At 43.2% G+C, this 23,031-nt stretch overlaps 1 protein-coding gene across 1 annotated transcript in view; it reads right to left on the bottom strand.

The window, feature by feature from the left end:
- Positions 1-11,136: 11,136 nt before the first annotated feature.
- ADAMTS18 (ADAM metallopeptidase with thrombospondin type 1 motif 18) overlaps positions 11,137-23,031 on the bottom strand; it is a 77,605-nt gene continuing 65,710 nt past the window's right edge. The window contains exons 19-22 of the mRNA XM_027617410.2: positions 22,585-22,770; positions 20,989-21,201; positions 18,698-18,845; positions 11,137-12,976 (exon numbers count right to left, since the gene is read on the bottom strand). Of these exons, the coding sequence (XP_027473211.1) occupies positions 12,861-12,976; positions 18,698-18,845; positions 20,989-21,201; positions 22,585-22,770 (663 nt within the window). The 3' untranslated portion in view covers positions 11,137-12,860. The remainder of the gene's footprint in view (positions 12,977-18,697; positions 18,846-20,988; positions 21,202-22,584; positions 22,771-23,031) is intronic.

The raw sequence follows: 23,031 nt of genomic DNA, 5'->3' as shown, positions 1-23,031 counted from the left end.
CATATGTACACACACATATACCCCTTTATCCATGTAGCTTTCTACTGACACATTGCTCCTCTATCTTGGCTATTGCAAATAATGCTGCAATGAACATACAGGTGCATATATCTTTTTGTTAGTGTTTTCAGTTACTTTGGATAAATACCTGGAAGTGGACTTGTTGGATCATATGATAGTTCTAGATTTAATTTTTTGAGGAACCTCTATACTGTTTTCCATAAAGGCTGCACCAGTCTATATTCCCGCCAGCGGTACATGAGGGTTCTCTTCTCCACATCCTCGCCAACACTTGTTCTTTCTTGTCTTTTTGATATTAGCCATTCTCACGGGTGTGATGTGATTTCTCTTGGTGGTTTTAATTTGCATTTTCCCAGTGATTAGTGATATTGAGCATCTTTTCATGGGTCTGTTGGCCATCCAGATGCCTTCTTTGGAAAAATGTCTACTTGGCTCCTCTGTCCATTTTGTAATCAGAGTATTTGTATTTTTGATATTGAGTTGTGTGAGCTTTTTAAAATATATTTTGGAGGGGCGCCTGGGTGGCTCAGTTGGTTAAGCAACTGCCTTCAGCTCAGGTCATGATCCTGGAGTCCTGGGATCGAGTCCCGCATCAGGCTCCCTGCTCAGCAGGGAGTCTGCTTCTCCCTCTGACCCTCCCCCCCCTCATGCTCTCTCTCTCTGTCTCATTCTCTCTCTCAAATAAATAAATTAAATTCTTTAAAAAAATAAAAAAATATATATTTTGGAAATTAACCCCTTATCAGTTAGATCATTTACAAATATCTTCTCTTATTCAGTGGGTTGCCTTTTTGTTTTGTTGATGGTTTCCCCCACTGTGCAAAATCTTTTTTTTAGGAAGACTGAGATTTAGTGATTTTTATTGAAACTGAGAAACACGAAATAAACATTAAAATCCTAAAGTACTGTGCAAAAACTTTCTAATTTGACATAGGTCCATTTGTTTATTTTTGCTTCTGTTGCCCTTGCCTGAGACAGATCCAAAAACATACTGCTAAGACCAATGTCAAATTGCTAATGCCAGGGTTCTTTTCTAGGAGTTTTATGGTTTCTGGTCTGACATTTAAGTCTTTAATCCATTTTGCGTTTATTTTTGTGTCTGGTGTAAGATATCGGTCCGTTTTCATTCTTTTGCATGTAGCTGTTCAGTTTTTCCAATATCATTTGTTGAAGAGATGGTCTTCTCCCCCATTGTATGTTCTTGCCTGCATTGCCAAGGAATAATTGAGTATGGAAGTGTGGGTTTATTTCTGGGTATTTTCTTCTTCTTGATGAAGTTGTAAATGGGATTGCTTTCTTAATTTCTCTTTCTGATAGTTCACTGTAGCGTATAGAAATACAACAGATTTATGCATATGAATTTTGTATTCTTCAATTTTCTGAATTCATTTATTCGAATAGTTTTTTGGTGGAGTCTTTAGGGTTTTCTATAAATAGTATCATGTCAATTGCAGAAAGTGACAGTTTTACTTCTTTTTCAATTTGGATGCTTTTTATTTCTTTCTTTTGTCTGAGTGCTGGGGCTAGGATTTCCAATACTATGTTGAATAAAAGTGGTGAGAGTGGGCATCCTGGTCTTCTTCCTGATCTTAGAGGAAAAGCTTTCAATTTTTTACCATTGAGTATGATGTCAGCTGTGGCCTTTTGTTGAGATATATAACCTCTATACCCACTTTGTTGAGAGTTCTTATCATAAGTAGATGTTGAATTTTATTAAATGCTTTTTCTGTATCTATTGAGATGATCATATGATTTTTGTTCCTTTTGTCATTGTTGTTAATGTGGTCTACCATGTTGATTGATTTGTGGATATTGAAGCATTCTTGCATCCCTGGAATACATCCCACTTAATCATGGTATATGATTGTTTTTGTTGTTGAATTTGGTTTGCTAAAATTTTGTTGAGGATTTTTGCATCTATGTTCATCAAGAATATTGATCTTTAATATTATTTTTTGTGGTGTCTTTATCTGGTTTTTGGCCCCATGGAATGAGTTTCGAAGCATTCCTTCCTCTTCAATTCTTTGGAATAGTTTGAGAAAGATAGGCATTAACTTATCTTTAAATGTTTGGTAGAATTCACCTGTGAAGTTATCTGATCTTGGACTTTTGTTTGTTGGGAGCTTTTAAATTCCTGATTCAATTTCATTACTAGTAATTGGTCTCTTCAGATTTTGTTCCTTCCTGATTCAGTCTTGGAAAATTGTGTTTCTAGGAATTTATCCATTTCTTCTAGGTTGTCCTCTCTGTTGTCATATCATTGTTCTTTGTAGTCTCTTATGATCCTTTGTACCAGTTGTAACTTCTCCTTCATTTCTGATTTTATTTGGGCCTTTTTTTTTTTTCTTGATGAATCTGGCTAAAGGTGAATCAGTTTTGTTTATCTTTTCAAAGAAACAGTTCTTAATTTCATTTTTTTTTTTTTTAGTCTTTATTTCATTGGGATCTTTATTATTTCCTCCCTTCTACTAACTTTGGGCTTTATTCTTCCTTTTCTAGTTCCTTTAAGTTAGATTGTTTGAGATTTTTTTGTTTGTTTCCTGAGGTACATCTGTATCACTATAAACTTCCCTCTTAGAACTGCTTTTGCTGTGCCTCACAGATTATGAACTGTTGTATTTCCATGGACTGTTGTATTTCCATTTTTATTTGTCTCAGGTATTTTGTGATTTCCTATTTGATTTTTTTATCAACCCATTGGGCGTTTAGTAGCATGCTGTTTAGCCTCCATGTGTTTCTGTTTTATTTTTCCCAGTTTTCTTCTAATAATTGATTTCTGGTTTCATATCATTGTGGTTGGAAAAGATGCTTGGTATGATTTTAATCTTCTTCAATTTATTGAGACATGTTTTGTGGCCTAACATATGATCTGTCCTGGAGAATGTTCCATATGTACTTGAAAAGAATGTGTATTCTGCTGTTTTTGATGGAATGCTCTGTATATATCTATTAAGTCCATCTGGTCAAATGTGTCATTTTAGGCCAAGGCCTTATTGACTTTCTTATCATTGATAAGTGGGGTGTTAAAGGCCTGTACTATTATTGTACTACTGTCAATTTCTCCCTTTACTTATGCTAATATTTGCTTTATGTATTTGGGTGCTCCGTGTTGGGTGTATTGATATTTACAAGTATTATTATTGGATTGGTTCCTTTATCATTATGTAATTCCCTTGTTTCTTGTTACAGTTTTAGTTTTAAAGTCTGTTTTGTCTAATATAACTATTGCTACCCCAGTTTTTTTTCATTTCCATTTGTGTGGAGTATCTTTTTCCATCTTTTCACTTTCAGTTTGTATGCGTCTTTGGATCCAAAGTGAGTTTCTTGTAGGCAGCACATAGATATTGTCCATTCAGCACCCTATGTCTTTTGGTTGGAGCATTGAGTCCATTTACATTGAAAGTAATTATTGACAGATTAAGTACTTACTGCCATTTTGTTGATTTTTTTTGTTTGTTTGTTTTGGTAGTTCTTCTTTGCTTCTTTCTTCTTGTCTTGCTCTCTTCCCTTGTGATTTGGTCACTTTCCTTAGTGTTTTTATTCCTTTCTCTTTATTTTTTGTATGCCTATTGTAAGGTATTTGGTTTGTGGTTACCATGAGGTTCATGTATAGTCTGTTTTAAGTTGGTTGCTGAAGTTCAAATGCATTCTCAAAGCACTACATTTTTGCACACTCCTCTCTGTTTTATGTTTTTGTTGTCCTATTTCAGATCTCATTATTCTGTGTATCATTTGACTATTTATTGTAGTTCTATGTGATTTTACAACTTTTGTCTTTTACCCTTCATACTAGCTGTATAGGTGGTTGATCCACTGCCTTTACTATATACTTACTTTTACCAGTGAGATTTTTTTCTTTCATAATTATTTCTAGTTATGGCCATTTATTTTCAGTTTAAAGATGTGCCTTTAACACTTCTTGTTAGGCTAGTTTGGTGGTGATGAACTCCTGTAACATTTGCTTGTCTGGGACATTCCTTATCTCTTCTTCACATCTGAGTGATGACCTTCCTTGTAGAATATTATTGGTTTTAAGTTTTTTTCCTTTCAGCACTTGGAATATATTATGGTACTCCCTTCTGGCTCATAAATTTTCGGCTGAACAATCAGCTGATAGTCTTATGGGGGTTCCCTTGTATGTATCTAGTGTTTTTCTCTTGCTGCTTTGAAGATTCTCTATCTTTAACTGTTGATGCTTCGGTTATAATGTGTCTCGTTGTGAGTCTCTTTGAGTCATCTTATTTGGGACTCTCTGTGGTTCCTGGACTTGAGTGTCTGTTTCTTTTGCCAAGTAAAAGATGTTTGCAGCTATTATTTCTTCAAATAAATTTTGTGTCCCTTTCTCCCTGCCCCTTTTGGAACCCCGATAATGCAAACATTAGCTTGCTTGATGTTATTCCAGATCTCCTTAAACTATACTCCTTTAAAAAAGTTCTCTTTCTTTTTGCTATTCCGATTGAGCGATATCACTACCTTGTCCTCAAGATCGCTGATCCGTTCTTGTGCATCATCTAATTTACTGTTCATTCCCTCTATGTATTTTTCATGTCAGTTATAGTATTCTTCAGCTCTGATTGGTTCTTTTTTCCATTTTTCCATTTCTCACTGTGTTCATCTCTTCTTCTCTCAAGTTCAGTGAGCATCTTTATGACCATTACTTTGAACTCTTGATTTGGTAAATTGCTCATCTCACATTTCATGTAGCTTTTTTCCCGGAGGTTCTGTCTTGTTCTTTCATTTGGAACATATTCCTCTGTCTCCTCATTTCGCCTAGCTGTCTGTGTTTTTCTATGTATTGGGTTGATCAATTCCATCTCCCAGTCTGGAAGGAGTCGCTTTATGTAGAAGGTGTCCTGTGGGGCCCAGTAGCCCAGTACCCCCCTTTGACATTTGAGCCAGGTGTGTCCCCTGTGCATGCTCATGTACCCTCCCATTGTGGTTGGCCCATGACTGATACAGACTCCCTGGTGTATGGGGTTGTCCCCCAGTGTGGCTGTCTGTGAGGCCTGGACTTGACTGAGCAAGGTTGGCTGCCTGGGATGGGGGCTGCATGATGGGGGAACATCAGTGCCGGCTGAGGCTGCCCACTGGGGGGGGCGGTGCAGGGGGGCCATTTGGGAGGGGCTCAGGGCTAGCTGAGGTTGCCTGCTGGGTAGGGTGTGGTGGGAGCTGCCAGGGAGTGGTGCCATGTGGGGCAGGCCAGTTGGGCAGGGCAAGTGGTGCTAGCACAGCAGATGGAGATTGTCAGAACTGGGCCCAGCTAGACAGATGGGGAATGAACAAAACGCGGTGCCTACCGGCACTTCTGTCCCTGGTGAACATTCCAACAGGTCCCTCTGGCACATGCCCTAAAATTAGCCAGCGATGCTCCTTCACGTGTAACACAAGTGCTTTTCAAACTGCTGCCTCTGCCCTGGAACCGGGAGTGAGACTGGGGAGATGCCCTTTGAGAGCAGTGTGCCCGCTGGCTCTCCCTCACATAAGCCCTGCAGGTTTTTTTTTTTTTTTAAAGATTTTATCTATCTATTTGGCAGAGAGATACAGAGAGAGAACAAGTAGGCAGAGAGGCAGGCAGAGGGAAAGGGAGAAGCAGGCTCCCTGCCGAGCAGGGAGCCCGACGCGGGGCTCTATCCCAGGACCCTGGGATTATGACCTGAGCCGAAGGCAGCTGCTTAACCGACTGAGCCACCCAGGCGCCCCTGCCCTGCTGGTTTTCAAAGCAGACGGAGTGGGGGCTCGTCTTCCCTGTATAGGTTCCCTGGGCTTGGGAGCCTGATGTGGGGCTCGGATCCCTGGTTCCTTAGGGAGGGCCGCTGCTGTTGGGATATATCCCTCCTGCTGTAGGCTGCCGTGCCAGGGGCATGTGTACTGACCAGACCAGGTCTCTGCCCTCCCTGCCCGTCTTTATATTGATCAACTGTTCTACTGGTCTTCACTTTGTTCTCAGAGACATTTATACTGTATGTAGCTAAGAGTTTTGGTGTGTCTGAAAGAGGAGGTGAGCTCAGGATCTTTCTACTCTGCCATCTTGATCTCACATTGCACATATATATTTTTTTAATTCAAACAGCTTTGTTGAGATGTAATTTATGTGCCATAAAATCTTCCCATTTAAAGTGTCTAGTGGTTTTTAGTATACTTGCAGAGTCTGTGGCCTTCAACCTTGTTCTTAATTCCAGGCTCAAAGCAAAGCAATAGCTCGGTTCCCTGGGAGACCAGGCTGTTGGAAAGGGAAAGGGTCAGATGTTTTTTTTTAAATTGGTACTTTCATGAGGTCACCTTTGCTCTATGTAGAGGAAATATGACAACATTTGTTAAACTTTTTATGGTACCAGAGTACGTATTTCTTTTGGGGGAGGGGAATTTAAGTTAATACCATAGATAGCACATGAAGTCAGTGATGTTTCTTATTAGGTTTCTATTTGAAACTTACTATTCATTAAAATTGTCCTGAAGTGCAGTAAAAGTGTTTGCCTATCAAGTAAAAAAAAAAAAAAAATCAGTAACTATTTTATAATCCAGTGAAAAGTATACCTGCATGAAAATGATTACAACTGGTCTTACACCTAGACTTACCATTAACTCACTGTGTAATTTTAGGAAGGGCCCTCAAATATTTCTGTCTATATCTGTGAGGGAGAGAGAGTGAAATAACAAAATCCTCTTCCATTTCTTAATTTCTTTTTTTAAAAAGATTTTATTTATTAGAGAGATCACGGTCAGGGGGGAGGGGTAGAGGGAGAAGCAGACTCCCCACTGAACAGGGAGCCTGAAGTGGGACTCGATCCCAGGATCCCGGTATCATGACCTGAGCCGAAGGCAGACGCTTAACGAACTGAGCCACCCAGGTGTCCCATTTCTTAATTTCTATACAATAATTTGCAAATGGGCCACTCTCTGCTTAATGCTATAATTTTGTGACTTTACTATTTTTGAAGGGGAAAAGAAGTCTGCAGTCTGCATGATCCTCACTTGCATATGTGATCTTATCATATCATATGTGAGAATAATACAAGCCGAAAAACACGTTATCAAATATTGACTGGAGTGAATGTAACAGTGAAGAATTAAAAAACAAAAAATCTCAGGACTGTATGACTGTGGACCATTGCTCGATTGCATGGATCGGCATCCCAAATTTTCAAATCCCAGTCCCTTGGGGTCAGGAACAAGATCTGTTTCAGTGTTTGGATCTCACAGGTGCTCTGTAAATGCTGGTCGAAAGAACGAATGTATTTTGGATAGCAAGAATGCAGAAAAAAAAAATGTTAGTGTAGGCAGAGCTCATGAAAGGCTGATTGTGACTCTGTGTGTCAGAGAGACTTTTAGCATGAAAGCAAATGCTAACATCTAAGAGAATGTGAAACGTTTGCCCCCTCCACAGACCTATCTGCAAGTAATAAAAGCCCTAGACAATGTGGGCATCTTAACAAAGGGGAAAAATTGCTGAGTACAATAACAATTAGGCCTTCATTGGTTTAGGACCATGCAGATACATAAATAGACATGTTCATTTTAAGTATCTGGGGCCAATATATATATATTTTTAAAAAAACCCTGTAAATTAATGAAATGAGCCACCGAATGAGAAAAATCAGAGTTCCAGAACAGCACAATTGTAGGGAACATGAAATTACCTTGTTTATACTTTAGTGTGGCCAAAAGCATCATTGTAGCTGCTCTTCCCTATCTTTTCAAAGCCTTTGTTTCTTTTTCTTCTGTTGTACAAAAGCTTGAAGTTACAATTTTCATTCTCTCCAGTCAACCAATGCATTTCTGGCGATTTGTAAGCAAGTGACAGTTGGCCCGATTCATAAAAGTGATTAATTCACCTCCTGGCACCCAGTGTCCCGGCAGGAAATCGGAAGGAAGCCTTTATTCTGCCTTGACTCTGGATCTCAGGAGCACAACTGTTTTTTTGTTTTGTTTTGGTTTTTTTCCATGTACTGTGGGTTTCTCAATGTACACACAAGGCCCTGGAGTAATTTGCCAAAAGACACTTTCCGATGGGGATTTCATTGGCTTCTCTATTGAAGGCCCTTTCTTTAAAAAAAATAAATAAATAAAAAATAAAATAAAAAAAAACACCACTGTATACTAATTCTTGCATGTGGGTGCTTGACTGAGAGAAATGGCCAATTTCCCTCAAACATTTCCATTGCCTGCCCACCAAACCCTGCTGTCGGCTACTGGCATGGTTGGGAGTAAGAAACCGAGACAGAGATGGCCCAGGGCATTGGTCCTTGCCTGTGAGTCCTCTTCTTGACGCATTATTGCGACAGCCCCAAGAGTGTCCCAGGTGCATTCCATATGGAGGATGAGAACAGGCAAACCCCCCATTATTACTGGCTGAGTTTGGTTCAGACCCCAGCAGAGCTGTACCAGAGGGCCTGGTGCCAAGGGAACTCCTTCCCCTACACAAGGAAGACAGACTCGAGGTACTTGATTTGCCCTAGACCAGTGGTCCCAAAACTAGCTTTTCCTCTGAGAAACTTGAATGCCTTTTAAACTCTAAGTTCCCAAGCCCTACTCCCAGAATTAATTAATTACATTTCTGGAGTGGGGCCTAGGAATGTATAAAATATCCTTAAGTGATTGTTCATGCAGCTAATTATTTAGAAACTGTTGTCCCAAGACTTACTCTAGACCCAACCTGGCTTTCAAAAGCGATGGAGCAGGGTAGAGAGAACCTTCTTTCCAAGGAAGGGGAGATACTGAGCCCCACGATAGATGGAATGAGTCTGCAGGAACAGAGGAGGAGCATGCAGAGGAACAGAAGAGCTGGCTTGGCCTTCTGACAAGAGGGGGCTGCCTGGTCCTTCCTGTGCTCCAGCCACATAAAAGGAGAGACAGGAGGGGAGTCAGAGGGAGAGACATGTCTGGGCCTTGTCTCCAGCACGAACAGCCTCTGGTCCTGGTTAACCTTCAAAGACCATCGCTCAAGGGCTCTGACGGTTAACTTTATACAGTGCCACTCTGTACTGAGCACTTGGTTTAGAAAGTCCATGAGCGGTAAGATGGAGGGGTAAGGAGCACCAAATGCTCATCTGGTGTTTTCTGACACGTGGTAAGGGCATTGCGGTGCAATGCAAGGTAGTATCAGGTGATGTCCTAACTTGTATGGGGCAGAGACAACCTGAAAGGGGAGGCCAAGGCGATGCAAGGAAGAAGGCAAGAGGGGTGGAAAGAAACAGGGGCCTTGGGGAGACATGGCCTCTAGGGTTTCCTTTTCCTAGACATTAGTGCCTCTTTCTCATCCCAGTTAGGATGCAAGGAACAATTTTCAACCTCTTTATCCCTTAAAACAACTAACAGTTATATAAATCACTTCTTGTTGCTAAATGACCTGATTGTGAACTCAACTCTGCCCCTCACAAAACATAATTTAGGTAAACAACCATTCCTGGGACGAATAACTTCATAATATTCGACCAGGACGGTAGTTGTGTGCAGGGGTAAGGCAATTAGCCATTACTTGGCAGAAACAAATAACTGAACACATTCAGAAAAACATATTCTGGATATTGCTCCTGATGGTTTCTCAGTACACGGCGATTTGAACCAAAGTCACTTATACCATGATTCTCAGTGTCTATCCAGAAAAGTACAATTAAATAGACACAATTTTCCTTTTCTATGCACAAATGTAACTTAGCACTAAGGATAAAAATCTTACGAGAAAATTCCATCTTGATCTTAAGCTTAGTCATGCAAAACTGAATATTCCTGAGGAGCTCTGAACAGCACCCCTATTCTCGCTGGGGAATTTTTTTCCAGCTAGGAATTCTGTAAACCGATTATAGTGACTATTTTCAACTAAAATGAACAATTTAAATATTTATATTATTTATGGAGCTCACTTTTACGGCTACCTTGGATGAAAAATGTGATCTCTCAGAATCCCAGAGTCCTCACCTGCAAAGGGAAAAAAATAGTATCTTTCTGGGGTGCCTGGGTGGCTCACTCGGTTAAGCGTCTGCCTTCGGCTCAGGTCATGATCTCAGGGTCATGGGATCCAGTTCCGCATCAGGCTCCCTGCTCAGTGGAGAGCCTGCTTCTCCCTCTCCCTGCTGCTCTGCCTACTTGCGCGCTCTCTCTCTCTCTGTGTGTCAAATAAATGAAATCTTAAAAAAAAAATAGTATCTTTCTAACTAGAGTCTTGAGAGGATTAAAAGAAGTAACATACATGAAGAACTTGGCACCGTCTCTGGCACCCATTAAACACCAAACACTAAATATATGATGGCTGTCATTAACATTTTATCACCAAAAGGCACACGGATACCTTCTCTTCTGCTATTTTTTGTGCCATCTATTCTATTTTTCATTCTTAACCAGTTTTTTTTTTTGCCAAATAGCAATTCATATAAAAATCCTCTTAAATATATTTTAAAGACCTGCTTGCATAAATGATCCACATATATACACACACGCACACACACACATATAGGACATATTCATGTACATATATATAAGCACATGTGGAGGGGAAAATATTATATATTCAGGTCAACTGGACTGACTTTGCCCAGATTGTTTTTATTCTCTACTGGTCTGAGGATTCCAAATTTTGAAAACCTGAAACAATTGCTTTTTAATTTGTTTTTTCTTCCTTTTCTCCCTCCCCTCTTCCTTTTTGCAAAAGGATGTCACCAGAATGCCATTCAAATGGAAAAAATAAAGGAGAAAGCCAGCGACGCTTATGGTAGGTTTATCTAACTTGGATGATTTCCATAAATGTTGACAAAGCATTAGAGCAGGAAAAAATAACTCTGTATCTCTATAAGATGCTAAATACGTCCTCCATCTCACCCCGACTTCTGGTGGTTTCTAATTTTCTCAGACACAAGCCAGAAAAATCAATTAATGAGTATTTTATCTTCCCAACTTTTCATTGAGAAAGTACTGAGATTCCTAATCAACATTTATACAGTTAAATGATCTTGGAAGTAACTGACCTCTACCTTATTCAAGAACTTAACAAATTTCAAAGATAAAGAAACAGAACACTTTATTATAAAACTTATAAAATAATTAAATATTACACATATATTTTGACTTTTCTCTATAACCCATTGTTTTATTCAACATTTTTCCTCAGAATTAATATCACTTACAGAAGCAAGTGAGAACACATAATAGGCTATTAATAAATTAATTTTTCCATAAAATAATAAAATGATCATTATATAAAGAAACAAATAACTTGCAATTTTTCAGAGGGCAAAGGGGTAGGTGATGTGGAGCTGTGTTTCTGATGACAAAATGGCCACTACTCTAGGCTAAGCCAAGTGGATTGAGAGACTATTCTAATCATTATTTCTCTGAGATTCAAGAATGCATGATTTTAATTAGAATGGGAACAAAGGATGCTCTAAATTTAACAAACCACTGTCTAGTTGGTTGTGCTGAGCTGGCAAATCCCTGTTTGAATTGAGACTTTATAAAGCAGTAAAATTGGGTTACATTCATCAAAGAAATTGAGGACTAGAGTAGAATTACATAAATATGCCCTTTTTAACCACATCTCAAAAAATTACAGAAGGACTCAGTCTTGTAAGTTACTTTGGTTTTGGCAAAATAGTGTGGTATTTTCCAATTGAGAACAATTTTAAGCTCATTAGTGCCTATCAACAGCTGGCTTCTGATGACTGAAAATATCATCTGAAAGATTATAAAATATTCTTATTCATCAAAGGATCTTGGCTTATGATATATTAATATTAGCAAGATGGGTTTTTCTATTGCCACTGTTTCTTTCTTGTTAACTAAATCTTAGGGAAAATTTAAACATGACAGTTGGTAGGGAAAAAACCACAAGTGGTCTTTAATTTTCCAAGCAGCTCTGACAGTATGTAGGGAGCCTTATAAATGATGGTCTACTCTCTTTCAAAACACTGCTATTTTGCTATTTAGCTCCTCCTAGATTTTTTACCAGAAATGAACATCTCACCAGTTCTGACTCCCAAAGAGCAGACTAGAGGCTCCCGTGGACTTATTCAGTTAGCACCAAAAGTTACAAGGTTGATGTACTGTGTAGGACATCAACATTTGCCTTTTATGTGAGTTTGTGGGCTTTTATTTTGAGTCTGAGTTTCAATTAAATGCAGATCTCAAATAGTCCATGTTGCCCTGTTTTCAGAATATTCCTCGGAATACTTTTCAAGTTGTGAATTTTAGTCTTGGAGACTCTCTAGAAGCAGAATATACTCTAAACAAAATAATGAAAACAACACACGCACACTAGATAAACATAACATGAAGCTTGCTAGTCCAGCAGCAAGCACAGTTATGAGCACCATTTGGCTTCCTGGGGAACTGCTACTCTGGGCTGTCCACAGTGTCAGGCACACTGGGAGCTCCAAGTAACAGACAGGCAATGGGTTCCATCCATATTTGATGGCTCCAAGGCTCCGTCTTTGACCCGAAGTCTTCAAGGACCTTTTTGACACAGATGTCTTTGCCATGGAACCCTTGAAGTTCAAAGGGGGGAGTCTCTCCCAACATTGACCAGATTCTCACTTTGTCAAAATGAAAATGTGATGTCTGTCAGTGTGATTCATCACTTCTTTCGTTGTAACAGTGCAAATCAAAGTTATTTTGTCTTTTCTTTTGGAAGTCCATTTTGTGCTCGCTTCCCATTTTCAAGTGCTTCGGAGTACCATGTGCTTTGGGGAAGTGGATAAGGGAGCCTGTCTGTCCTCGAGAGCCAGCTCCACAGATTCTGCTGCAGTGCATGGCGGGTCTGCAGGGTTTAGCTTTCAATGTGAATCATCGCTGGTCTCTCCAGAGGCAAGAGGGAACAGCCTGGCCCTCGGGTGTTGGGGAGGGTGTCTAGATCAGCTCTTCCTCGTGCATGACTTGCAGCACTGTTGACCATAAAATTTGTGGTTGCAGACACCATGTTGAGGAACTAGGTGACACCAGCTGAAGAAATCTACACAGGATGGATCCTCTGCAGTGAGAGAAAAAATATTTCACCCCTTAGGAGGAAGCTTAGCCTTTTTCTTAAGGTGAGAGCCTCCGGGTCAAAGACCTTGGATGCACCTGCCTTGTGCCTCTGAGTTGTTCTGCTCCTTACACACTAGGACTTTGTTGGGAGGGTTGGGGATGCAGGATTAAGACATCAAAATTAGCTAAATGTTAAAGGGAGGGGGGAAAGTGGATGTTAAAAGAAAATGTCAGATCCAGCCAGAGATTCATGTCTGATCCTCCCAATAGCCTGGGAGCCACCATCTTGCTTCCCTAGCATAGCATGCGAGGAATCCCGTGGGGAATCTTGATAAACCACTGCTTCTGATTCAGAGGGTCTGGAGTGAGAGCTAAGGTGCTGTTGCTGCTGCTTGGTCCACGGAACCTTACTTTGGGGAACAGGAGACCTAAGATATCGGGAGTCAGCACACCTGCATTTGATGCCCAGCTGCAATACTCCAGGTCGATTTAAATAAATCTCCTAGCCAATTTGCAACTGAGTGAATTTAAGTCAACACCAGTCCTGACTTCTTTTGTTGACAGATGGGATTATGGACTGGAAGCAGAACATTGTACATCAGGGATTCTCACCCAGAAGGGCCTCACTAGACAGAGAAGGCATGTGAAATTGTATGTAAGATTTTCTTTATAAAAACCTCAGTGCACATTTCAGGAGTCAGGGCCTTAGCCATTTTACTGGATTCTCAAGGAATTTTAACTTCAAAAGTAATTTATGGTCTACCCTCCACATGAATAAGTCTTCTCATTCAGGGTTGGAAGTGTTTTCCCCTTCCTCTATGCAAGGCTCAAAAGTCACTTTACCTTCACCTTGCCCAACGCCCCCTATGGCCCACAGGCACCCCACCCACCCCCTTCCAAAATTATCCTTAAGTAGCTCTGCTCTGTGCCCTTGGACACGGCATGCCAGGCTCTCAGCTCTCCTATCGATTTGAATCCTGCCTCTTTGTGATTCAGAATTGCCTGCAGTTCCTTCCCCTGCCTTGGTTCTTCCGCCTAAAATACAGCGCCCCACCCATCTCAGAGTACCCCCACTGATCCTTTGAACAGATAAGCCAGTTCATGTCATGTCTCAGCCCCAAACTCTCCCTTTGGCCCCTCCATCCACCCAGAGTGAAAGGGTTAGTCCTTACAGAGGCCGACAAGGCCCTAGGATCTGGTTCCCCCACTTCTGTTTGACCTCATCTTCCTCCTCTCATCCCCTCCCCCACGTGGGACCCCGGCAGATGCCCTAACATGCCAGGCATACTGTAGCTTCCCCCAGACATCCAGATCCCTTCTTTTAAGTCTCTGCTCGAAGGTCACTGAGAGTAGGGCCTTCCCACACTCCCCCATACAAGCAGTGTGCTCTGTGGCCTCCCAGAAAACACTCCCTGCTCCCTACTCCCCACCCTGCTTTATTCTTCTACCTTGGGTCTATCAGCACTCATCCTATTCTGTGCTGCCTACTGTCTGGCTCCTCTCTAGAATGGAAAATCCTTGAGAGCAGAGGTTTCGCCTACTGTTTTCAGGCTTAATGCCTGTCACAAAGTAGCTGCTCAAGAAATATTTGTTGAAAAAATAAGTTTCCCTGGAACCCTCATGGCTGAAACAACCAATATGAAACCTACAACGTCTCAACTTGGGTAGAAAGGTGAACTAAGATCATTCTTTTTTCTTTTCAATAACTCCTGGATATAGTCTAGAGAACTTTCTAACAGGTTGGTAAAGGTATGAGAGAGAAAAGAAAAATCAGTAATGATGATCAGCTTCTTGCCCCGAGCATCTAGAAGAAGGTGTACTGATGTGGACCATCATGGGGGCAGGGGTGGGGCCCCAGGAGAAGATACAAGTCAGACGTGAGATGAACACCCGTCTAAACTGTTTGCCTATGTATCTATATATCTATATTTTCATCTTCAATTATTTTTTATACTTGTACAGTGTCTTCTATCCCAGCCAATTAGCACGTAGCCTAATCAATCAGATTGTACGTCTGAATCAGTTTCTATTTAAATTGCAGGGATTGTCCTATTGATGCAGTGGAAATACTGCATCAGGATAAAAACAGATCACTAAAACCATGGTCCTAACTGTGCTGCTCTATCAACACTTACTCCTTTTGCGTTAAGAATGGGATTTCAGCTGGCTTCTGCAGCTTCTGCTATGAGCAAACTTTAAGTCAGGAAGGAGAAGGGAGGTGTATCACTGTGCCATCAAGATGAGCACTGTGTTTGGTTATGGTTATTCTAATGATTACTAATAGCTGGTGATTTGAGCGTCTGTCGTCAGTCACGTATTTTATGTGCGCTATTGAGGATGACCTTGGTGTCCTCTTTCTTTGCCTCACATCCTGCGTGCAAACAAATGACAAATATTATACATGAGCTCAACTTTCAGAATATACCAGCACCCAGCCTCTCCCGCTATGGCCGCTGCTCTGAGGGAACCTCCTCCCAACCAAGAGTGGACAAATCCTCCTGCCGCTCTGGGCCCCTACACTCTTCTCTGTGTAACTGCCGGGGATCTTCCCACAAGTCCAATCCCACTGCCCCTCTGCTCCAAGCTCTCCATCAGCTTCCACCTCACTCAGAGTTAAATCTTACGTCCTTACAAAGACTGAAAACGGCTCCAGGACCAGCTTCAGCTAATCACCTAACCCCTGTCCACTTTAGACATCTGACTCCAGGTGTCTTGCTGTTCCTTGATCAGATTCACACATTCCCACCTCAGGGCCTTTGCATGTGCTGTTGCCCCTGCCAGGAACACTCTCCTTCGAGATACATACACACAGCTCACCTTCCTTTAGGTCATCTGTAGGTCCCTGTTTAAATATCACATCATCCTTGCCTGACTAGTCTGTCTGAACCAGTTTTCCCACCCCTGTCTCCATCCCTCATTCTCATTCTCTATACCCTGCTTTGGTTTTATTTTCTACTTTATTATCTGACATTGTATGTTATTTGATTGGCTTCTTTGTTTCCAGATATAAAGTGGAAACTTTGTGCATTTTGTTCACTGTTCTATCTACAATCAGACACCAGAACAGTTCCTAGTTCACGGTAAGTACTAAATGTGGAAAAATTGAAGCATCTGACTTAGCTCTCAATGATCTTTTCAGGTAAGCATTATTTCTCCATTTTATAAATAGTTCAAAAGCGTGCCCATGGCCGCAAACCAGTAAATGGCAGCGTGTGGACTCAAATCCTTTTGGTGACGTCAGAGTGCTTGCTCCTCCCGCTGTACAATACTGCCCATCCCGCCCCCTCTCCATGTGAGGATGTGAGATTCCATGAGGAGTCAACTTAACTCATATTGGGTGCTGCTCATCCCCCACTGAATCCCACTAGGCTGCAACCCAGGCTTCTTTGCGACTATGTCAACAACCAGTCGCAATACAGTGATGAGGGATGTCACTGCCCGAGGCCTCCCTCTATTCTGAGGAAGGTTTACACATAAAATACGCACAATGCTGGCTCATAGGATGTTCTCCCAAAGTGGAGATCCGATGAAGACCCAGGTAAAGCATCCCACAGTGATGATGGCATCAAGTGAGGGCCCTAGACTGGTTTCCAGCATGGGTGGGGGTCTGAGGGATGGCACACCCACGTGGCTGTCCTGCAGGACAGGATGATGCCAATCTGGGCAGAACTGTCTTCTTTCAGCTCTTGGACGGGAAGACGGTGCCTCAAAAGCCTGGCCATGGGCCAATCACGGGAGTCTCAGAACATTCCAAGAGCTCCTCCCTAAGGCACCAGGGGTTTGCTTATTGCCCACTAATGCTTGTAGAAACCCCAGTCTTAGAAAACACACTCCAATTCCACCTGTGGTCACCCTGCCAAGGATCTAAGAAGGAAGACTAAGCCAGCAGTAATTTGGGCAGGCCACTCCCCCTGCATTTGGGATGGGAACGGGAGAAGTGGGAGGAGGCCTCCAACTTGTAAAAACCGTAGGCCCCATTTTGGCCAAGAAGAAATACGCAGGCTTGTCTTTCATATCTGCCTTACTTTACTCCTCTTCATAAACGAGACCTTACTCAAGAGGCACGGAAAGACATCCTTCTTCTAATAACCCTTTCTCATACCACCGTCTTTCACCGGCCCCCTCCCTGCAACCCATGGAGAACTGCCCTCCATTATAACCCTGGTAACACTCCACCACTCATATCTGTTGTCATATCTTCCTCCTCCTCTGAGACACTGACGCCTTGTAGCTTAAGAAAAGGATATTGCCTTGTTCTTTTATCTCTAGAAGAATGCTAGGGATATACGGCAGGTGCGTAGTGACCTGGCTTTGAAGGAAGTAAAGAACCTCAAGGTACTTCACACACAGTCTTCCACTTAACACGTATTGAGCATCTACGGTGTGCCAGGCGGGGTGCTGGATGAACAAAATAGTAACACCAAGGGGCCTCCCCTCCCCATTTTGGATGTAACATGTGTCTTGGCTCTCCCCACCTAGCGCTCCTACCCAGGAGATACAGCTGAGCAATTTTCATGGTCGGCCATTGTCCTTAAGCCTGTCTCAAAGTACCTAGGGGGACTGTACTTCTGATTCTTGGCATGTGGGGCCATCTGACTGAAGGGGGGAAGGAGAAGTCACCAACGGGGAAGAAAGGAGGAGACAGTTTGCAGGTACATGACCACTTGCTCAAAATGTGTATTTCTTCCCCCATAAGCTTTCTGCCAAAAAAGGCTGCAGGTTTGGAGAATTCCAGCTTTGCCTTGTAAGTGATGTGGCTCTGAGCAGCGGCTGTATTACTAGTTCTCTTATCTCGTGCAAGCCTCAGATAAGGAAGGAGAGGGGGAAGAGGAGGGAAAACCCCTGCCCAGAACCTGGAGCTACGGCTCTAAGATGCAGATAAACAAGGGCAACAATTTAGACACGTGAAGTGCTAGGGACAAGGAGAGCCAGTGAGTCAAAGTCCTGAATCTGATTCACCACAGATTGGAAAGCACAGGGTAAGAAATGAAACAGTCTTGGAGAAGCCGTGCTTGGATGAAAAGAAAATGCAGCAGGTACATGGTGGAACATAAATCTTTAGCACAAGGAAATCTGATTAGGGGGAGCAGACTTTTCCTGGTGTGTTGGTCAGATTACTTTGAAGTAAGTTGGGCTAGTGAAACACAGTGTAGTTCACTCAGATAATTCGATTTCCCATTTTCCCATCAGCACATGCTACACTTTGTTAGAATGGCCTGTAACTCAGGAAACACATAAGGTTGTGGTCCTGGGACGATGTACATTCACGGACTGACTGCAACTTACCTGCCTCCCCAATTAAAATGTGAGTTCCGGGACAATTCCCCTTCATGCCTGCATTCCCACTGATGAGTGTAATCTCTGGCACATGGTGGTTACTTTTTCATTATCTTATTTAACTAAAACAGTGTTAAAAAATGGACTTGCAAAATGACTATTTCCCCCTTTCAAATAAGAATTAATGGCTAACAAGCCTTACCATAGAATAAAATGTTCCCTGCATAGGTGTGCAAACAAGAAGATCATTTTGAGCAGAAACCACCCCTGATTTGTGCCTTGTACACCTGTGCAGAGCACGGTTCACACAGTGGTGTGAATGGCACCCCCTGGAGTTGTTGCAAGGAATCAACTGTACAACCAAACAGGATTTTGAAAAATTCAAAAACAGGTTTTTGAAAAATTCTCTGAAGACTAGTAAAACTAACTGGTGTGGGGGGCACATTACCTCTCTTTTCAGGAGCAGGACAGAAGTTTGTATTACAGGCTCGCAGCACTGGAGGTTTCTGATGGAGCAGACAGCCTGAGGAAGGCCGGCCCTGCTGAACACAGTGGACTGAGCGGGTCTGGACACCCCCTCCGCAGGTCACCGTGCACTGCAGAAAAGGGAAAGAGCTAGGAGTCAGCAACACTCAACTGGAGGTTGTCCTTTTGGAGGTCAGTGATGTCATACAGAAGGGATCTCCAGGCTTCATGCCATGACCCGGGTGCCCTGTTGATGAAGCAGGGATTGGCCAGAGCCCGGCATGTGTGCTCACGTCCACAGTCTAATACACAACAGCCATGTGATCGGATTAGAAGGGGGTCTTAGGTGAATGCTATCTATCTCGCCCCAGAGAGAGTGTCTCCATTTCAGTGAACTCATAAAGAAGAGAGCTTCCAGAAATACAGAAGCTGCCATAAGGACGCCAAACAAATCATCACAGTATTTAAAGAATTCCAGATAATCTCTGCAGATGCAGTTGTGGGGGGCGGGGGATGCTTCAGAATTAGGGCAGGGAAGAAATAATACTTCCGAGACAGCTTTGGAATCCCACCCTCGGTGCCTGGCCAAATTCTGAGTTGGCACAGTGGGTGTGGTGCTTCCTAGAAGTCAATGATTTCGCTGTTCAATCAAAAAAAAAAAAAAATAGATGACTAACAAGGACTATCAACTGTATTTTTTCCAGACACATAAAGATATTTCATAACAAAAGAATAAATGAAATATCAGGAAAAAATCCCTTTACATTGATTATTTTTTGTTTTGCTTTTAAAAATTCACTACATAAATCTTATTTTTCTTATTGCAGATAGGTGAAGTGTTCATCTTGGACAAGCATCATTATATGGACTGGTATTTGGGAGGAAAAAATATGCGGGGATGGAAAACACATGAGTTTTGGATTTAATGCCAAGAACTACAGGTATTACAGCTGTAGGACTGTTATCATCTAAACCAGGAATTGGCAAACTTTTTCTGTAAAGGGCAAGATAGTAAATATTTTCAGGTTTGTGGGCCACGTATGTTTATTGCAACCACTCAAGTCTGCCTTTTGAAGCACAGAAGCAGCCCTGGGCGATATGTAGACCAAAGAGCATGGCTCTGTTTTAATAAAACTTTATTTACAAAAAAATAGGCGGGACTTGGGGGGCGCAAATTTGGCCTGCTGGCAATTGTTTGCTGATACCTGACCTAAATAGCCTTAAAATGAAGCAATTTCCAAACCTCTTAAAAAAAGACAGTGATAAAATTTGAAAAAGAAGTCCATAGTGATGTAAATAGCGTGTAGCCAATTAGAGATACACAATCATACTAGTTTCCTTTGCTTTTCCTCATGCTTTAGTTCTCAGATCCTCCCCAATACACACAGGCACACACACGCATGATATATATACATGTGTATGTCGGTGTACTTACAAATACATAGGCACGCATCGGTGTATACAGACACATAAATACACACGTTCCACATTGTGTGTATGTACGTGTACTGACGTGGACACAAATCTACAGAGCTACATTTGTGCTTGCACATGCCCCCACCCAGCCCCTGTGTTTAATGATGGGGTGGGCAGCGAGTTCTGACATCTGCTGGTTGGAAAGGACCACAACACAACTTCTCTCTCAGACTTTGCTTCACACACCAACCCAGCCAATCAGAACCAAACCAGTGAAACCAAAATTTTGCCCCAGTCTTCTGAGAAAAAGGGTGCCTCAAACACCTAGTGGGTTTAAGAGCTGGTGGTGGGGGGTTCCTTACCTGAAGTGACCAACTCTGAGCTTTCCCTGCTTCCTCTACGAAATAGGGACAAACGTACTCACGAACAAGGCAGTTTCAACAAATGCATTATTACATCATTCAGCAACATGACATAAAAACCACAGGAGTCAAGACTATGAGCAATGTTGGTAAAATACAAGACTCTCGTGGGGATTTTGAGAGCAGAAGCAAGAGTGAATATTTGGTACCATGTGACCAGCCTGGTCTAAGTGCTTTATATTATCTTAGGTGCTCATGAAAAAAAAATCAGCTCTTTGAGACATTATCATCCTGATTTTCTAGCTGTAAAAGCTGAAGCTCACAGATGACGGAAGCAGCCCAGGGCCACACAGGTGGTGGAGCTGGCCAAAGATCGCAAGTCGTTTGGCCTTCCGGACCTGAGCTTCCGGTCTTTCCATTTGGACGGGTCCCCCACAGCAGGCGCTGGTGGGCTGCCCCCGTCCTGAGAATCTCACAGAAATCTGAGGGTGCTCACCTGTTGCCATGGTGATGGATACCATCCCGCTGCCACGCTGAAGCCCGGCCGGGCGGGACAAGCCCCTCGCTGGCAGGTTTCTTCCAACTCCAGGTTTGGTTTCTTAATATTGCGGCACCTTCGCTCTGGGAAAGTGATGAGCTTTCCCTGGAAGGGTTTCTCGCTGCATTTCATCTCCCTCTTCCTCACACCCAAACCGCAGGTCATTGAACACTAGGAGCCAAGAAGGGGGGCGTTAGGCATGCAGAGCTCCACAGTCAAGTCTGCTGAGCAGATGCAACCATCCAAGTGAAATTCTCGGAATGGGATCATTGCAGGTGAACCACAGGTACTCAAGAATCCTAAAGACAAGGCAACCATGTCCCTCATGCTACCGCGAAGAAACGAAAGGAGAATTCGATTAACTGTCCCAGCATCTCAGAGCTTGTCAGCACCATGAAATGAGGCAAAATGAGGCGCTGTCCAGCAGTGAGGCTCTGCTGGGGTAAGCGGCTAGCTCAAGGTCACACCCCGAGTGAATAATGGAGGTAAATCTGATTCACCTGTGCATTTAGCCGTTAGGCTATAACATCTCAAAGAAAATGGTTGGGAAGAGAGGTGGACGCATTGCTATGTGGGTTACTTATCATTTAGATGGAATAAAAGGACACGGACAGCCAGACCCAGGGGCTGCTGGGCTAGAAGCCCTGCCTCCCCTGCACCGCACCGTCCCCACTATTGACCTGTTTCTGCGGGCCGGCCTCTGTCTTCCTCCCAGCACTGCGATCTCCTCCAGAGCAGAGAACCCTTCCCATCAGTTACTGGGACAGACTTCAGGCTGGGCTCCTTTTCTCACATTTCCTCTGGCTGTGCATGCACCCGAGTTTCCCAAGCCAGAAATCCAGGAGCCATCTTTACGGGTCCCTCTCCCCTCCACCCACATATGCCCGAAGGTGACAATGGCCCCCTTAGGAACTCGACAAGATTCTGCTTCTCTCCACCCCTGGAACACTCCTCTTTTGTTCCAATCACAGCATCTCCCGGTGGGCAAGACTTGCCTGTCTGGGGGGCTGCCTGCTTTACGGTGGATTGTTCTAGGTGCTAAGTGGCCCCAACACAGGGGCCCTGATGAGGTTTTTGGTTTCTACCACCCCCTCACCCCACTGTATTGGTTGTGTTCACCTTCTTTCCCCTCGCCCTCCTTCCGTCTGAAACAACCTTCCCCCAACCCCACCCTTGCCCAATTCTTGCCCATCCTTCAGACTCACACTCCCCGGAAAGTCTCTCCTGACAAAGACTCCCCCTGGTGGCAGGGCTGGGGGACCCTGAGCTCTACTCATGGCATTACAGACCCCCACTGCAACACTCTGCACCCCCTACCCGTGCTGCCATGCGCACGCACAGGGTGGAGTTGTGCACCTTCACACCCAGGCACGGGCCCGCTCAGTGCGATGGGTGCTTCGTCAGGGTTTGATGAAGAGTTCGGAGGGAAGGAAAGATAATTAGTAGGCACCTGCTCTGTGTGTGGAACAAAGAGGAGGTGTGAGCCTCTGGGGGCTGGTGGGTGACCTGAGCATTCAAACACACAAGCCAGCAGTACAAACTCGCAACTCCTACCTCACTCCAGGAAGACACAACCCACTGCAGCCGGGTGTTTTTGGGGCATCGTCCTAGCACACAGCCCTCCTGGGACTCTGGCCTCGGGCTGCTGGAGCACAGGGTCTCTGGGACATTCTCTGCCGTGGGGGAGCTTTTGCACAGGACTTCACGCTTCCTCACCCCTCGCCCACAGCTCTTGGAACACTGGAAATGGAGGGGGGGGGGGAAAGTCATGTGCATGCTAGTTTCAAATGATTTTCTTCAGGTGAATGCTGAAAACTTATTAATGAGGTAGTCGACAAACTATATTTAAGCTTTAAAACCAAATGCCCAGTAAAATCCCTTACACTCAGTAGGAGAAACCTTTCCTCTCTCCAGAGGCCTTAAATGCAGGTTAGCATTTCACCTTCAACATCTGAATGCCCAAGGGCTGCTGGTTGCCCAGGTCCGAAGATGAGGTTCTCT

This window comes from Zalophus californianus, chromosome 17 (assembly GCF_009762305.2).
Source record: "Zalophus californianus isolate mZalCal1 chromosome 17, mZalCal1.pri.v2, whole genome shotgun sequence".
NCBI classification, from domain to species: Eukaryota; Metazoa; Chordata; class Mammalia; order Carnivora; family Otariidae; genus Zalophus; species Zalophus californianus.
This window is presented reverse-complemented; position numbering and strand designations above follow the sequence as displayed.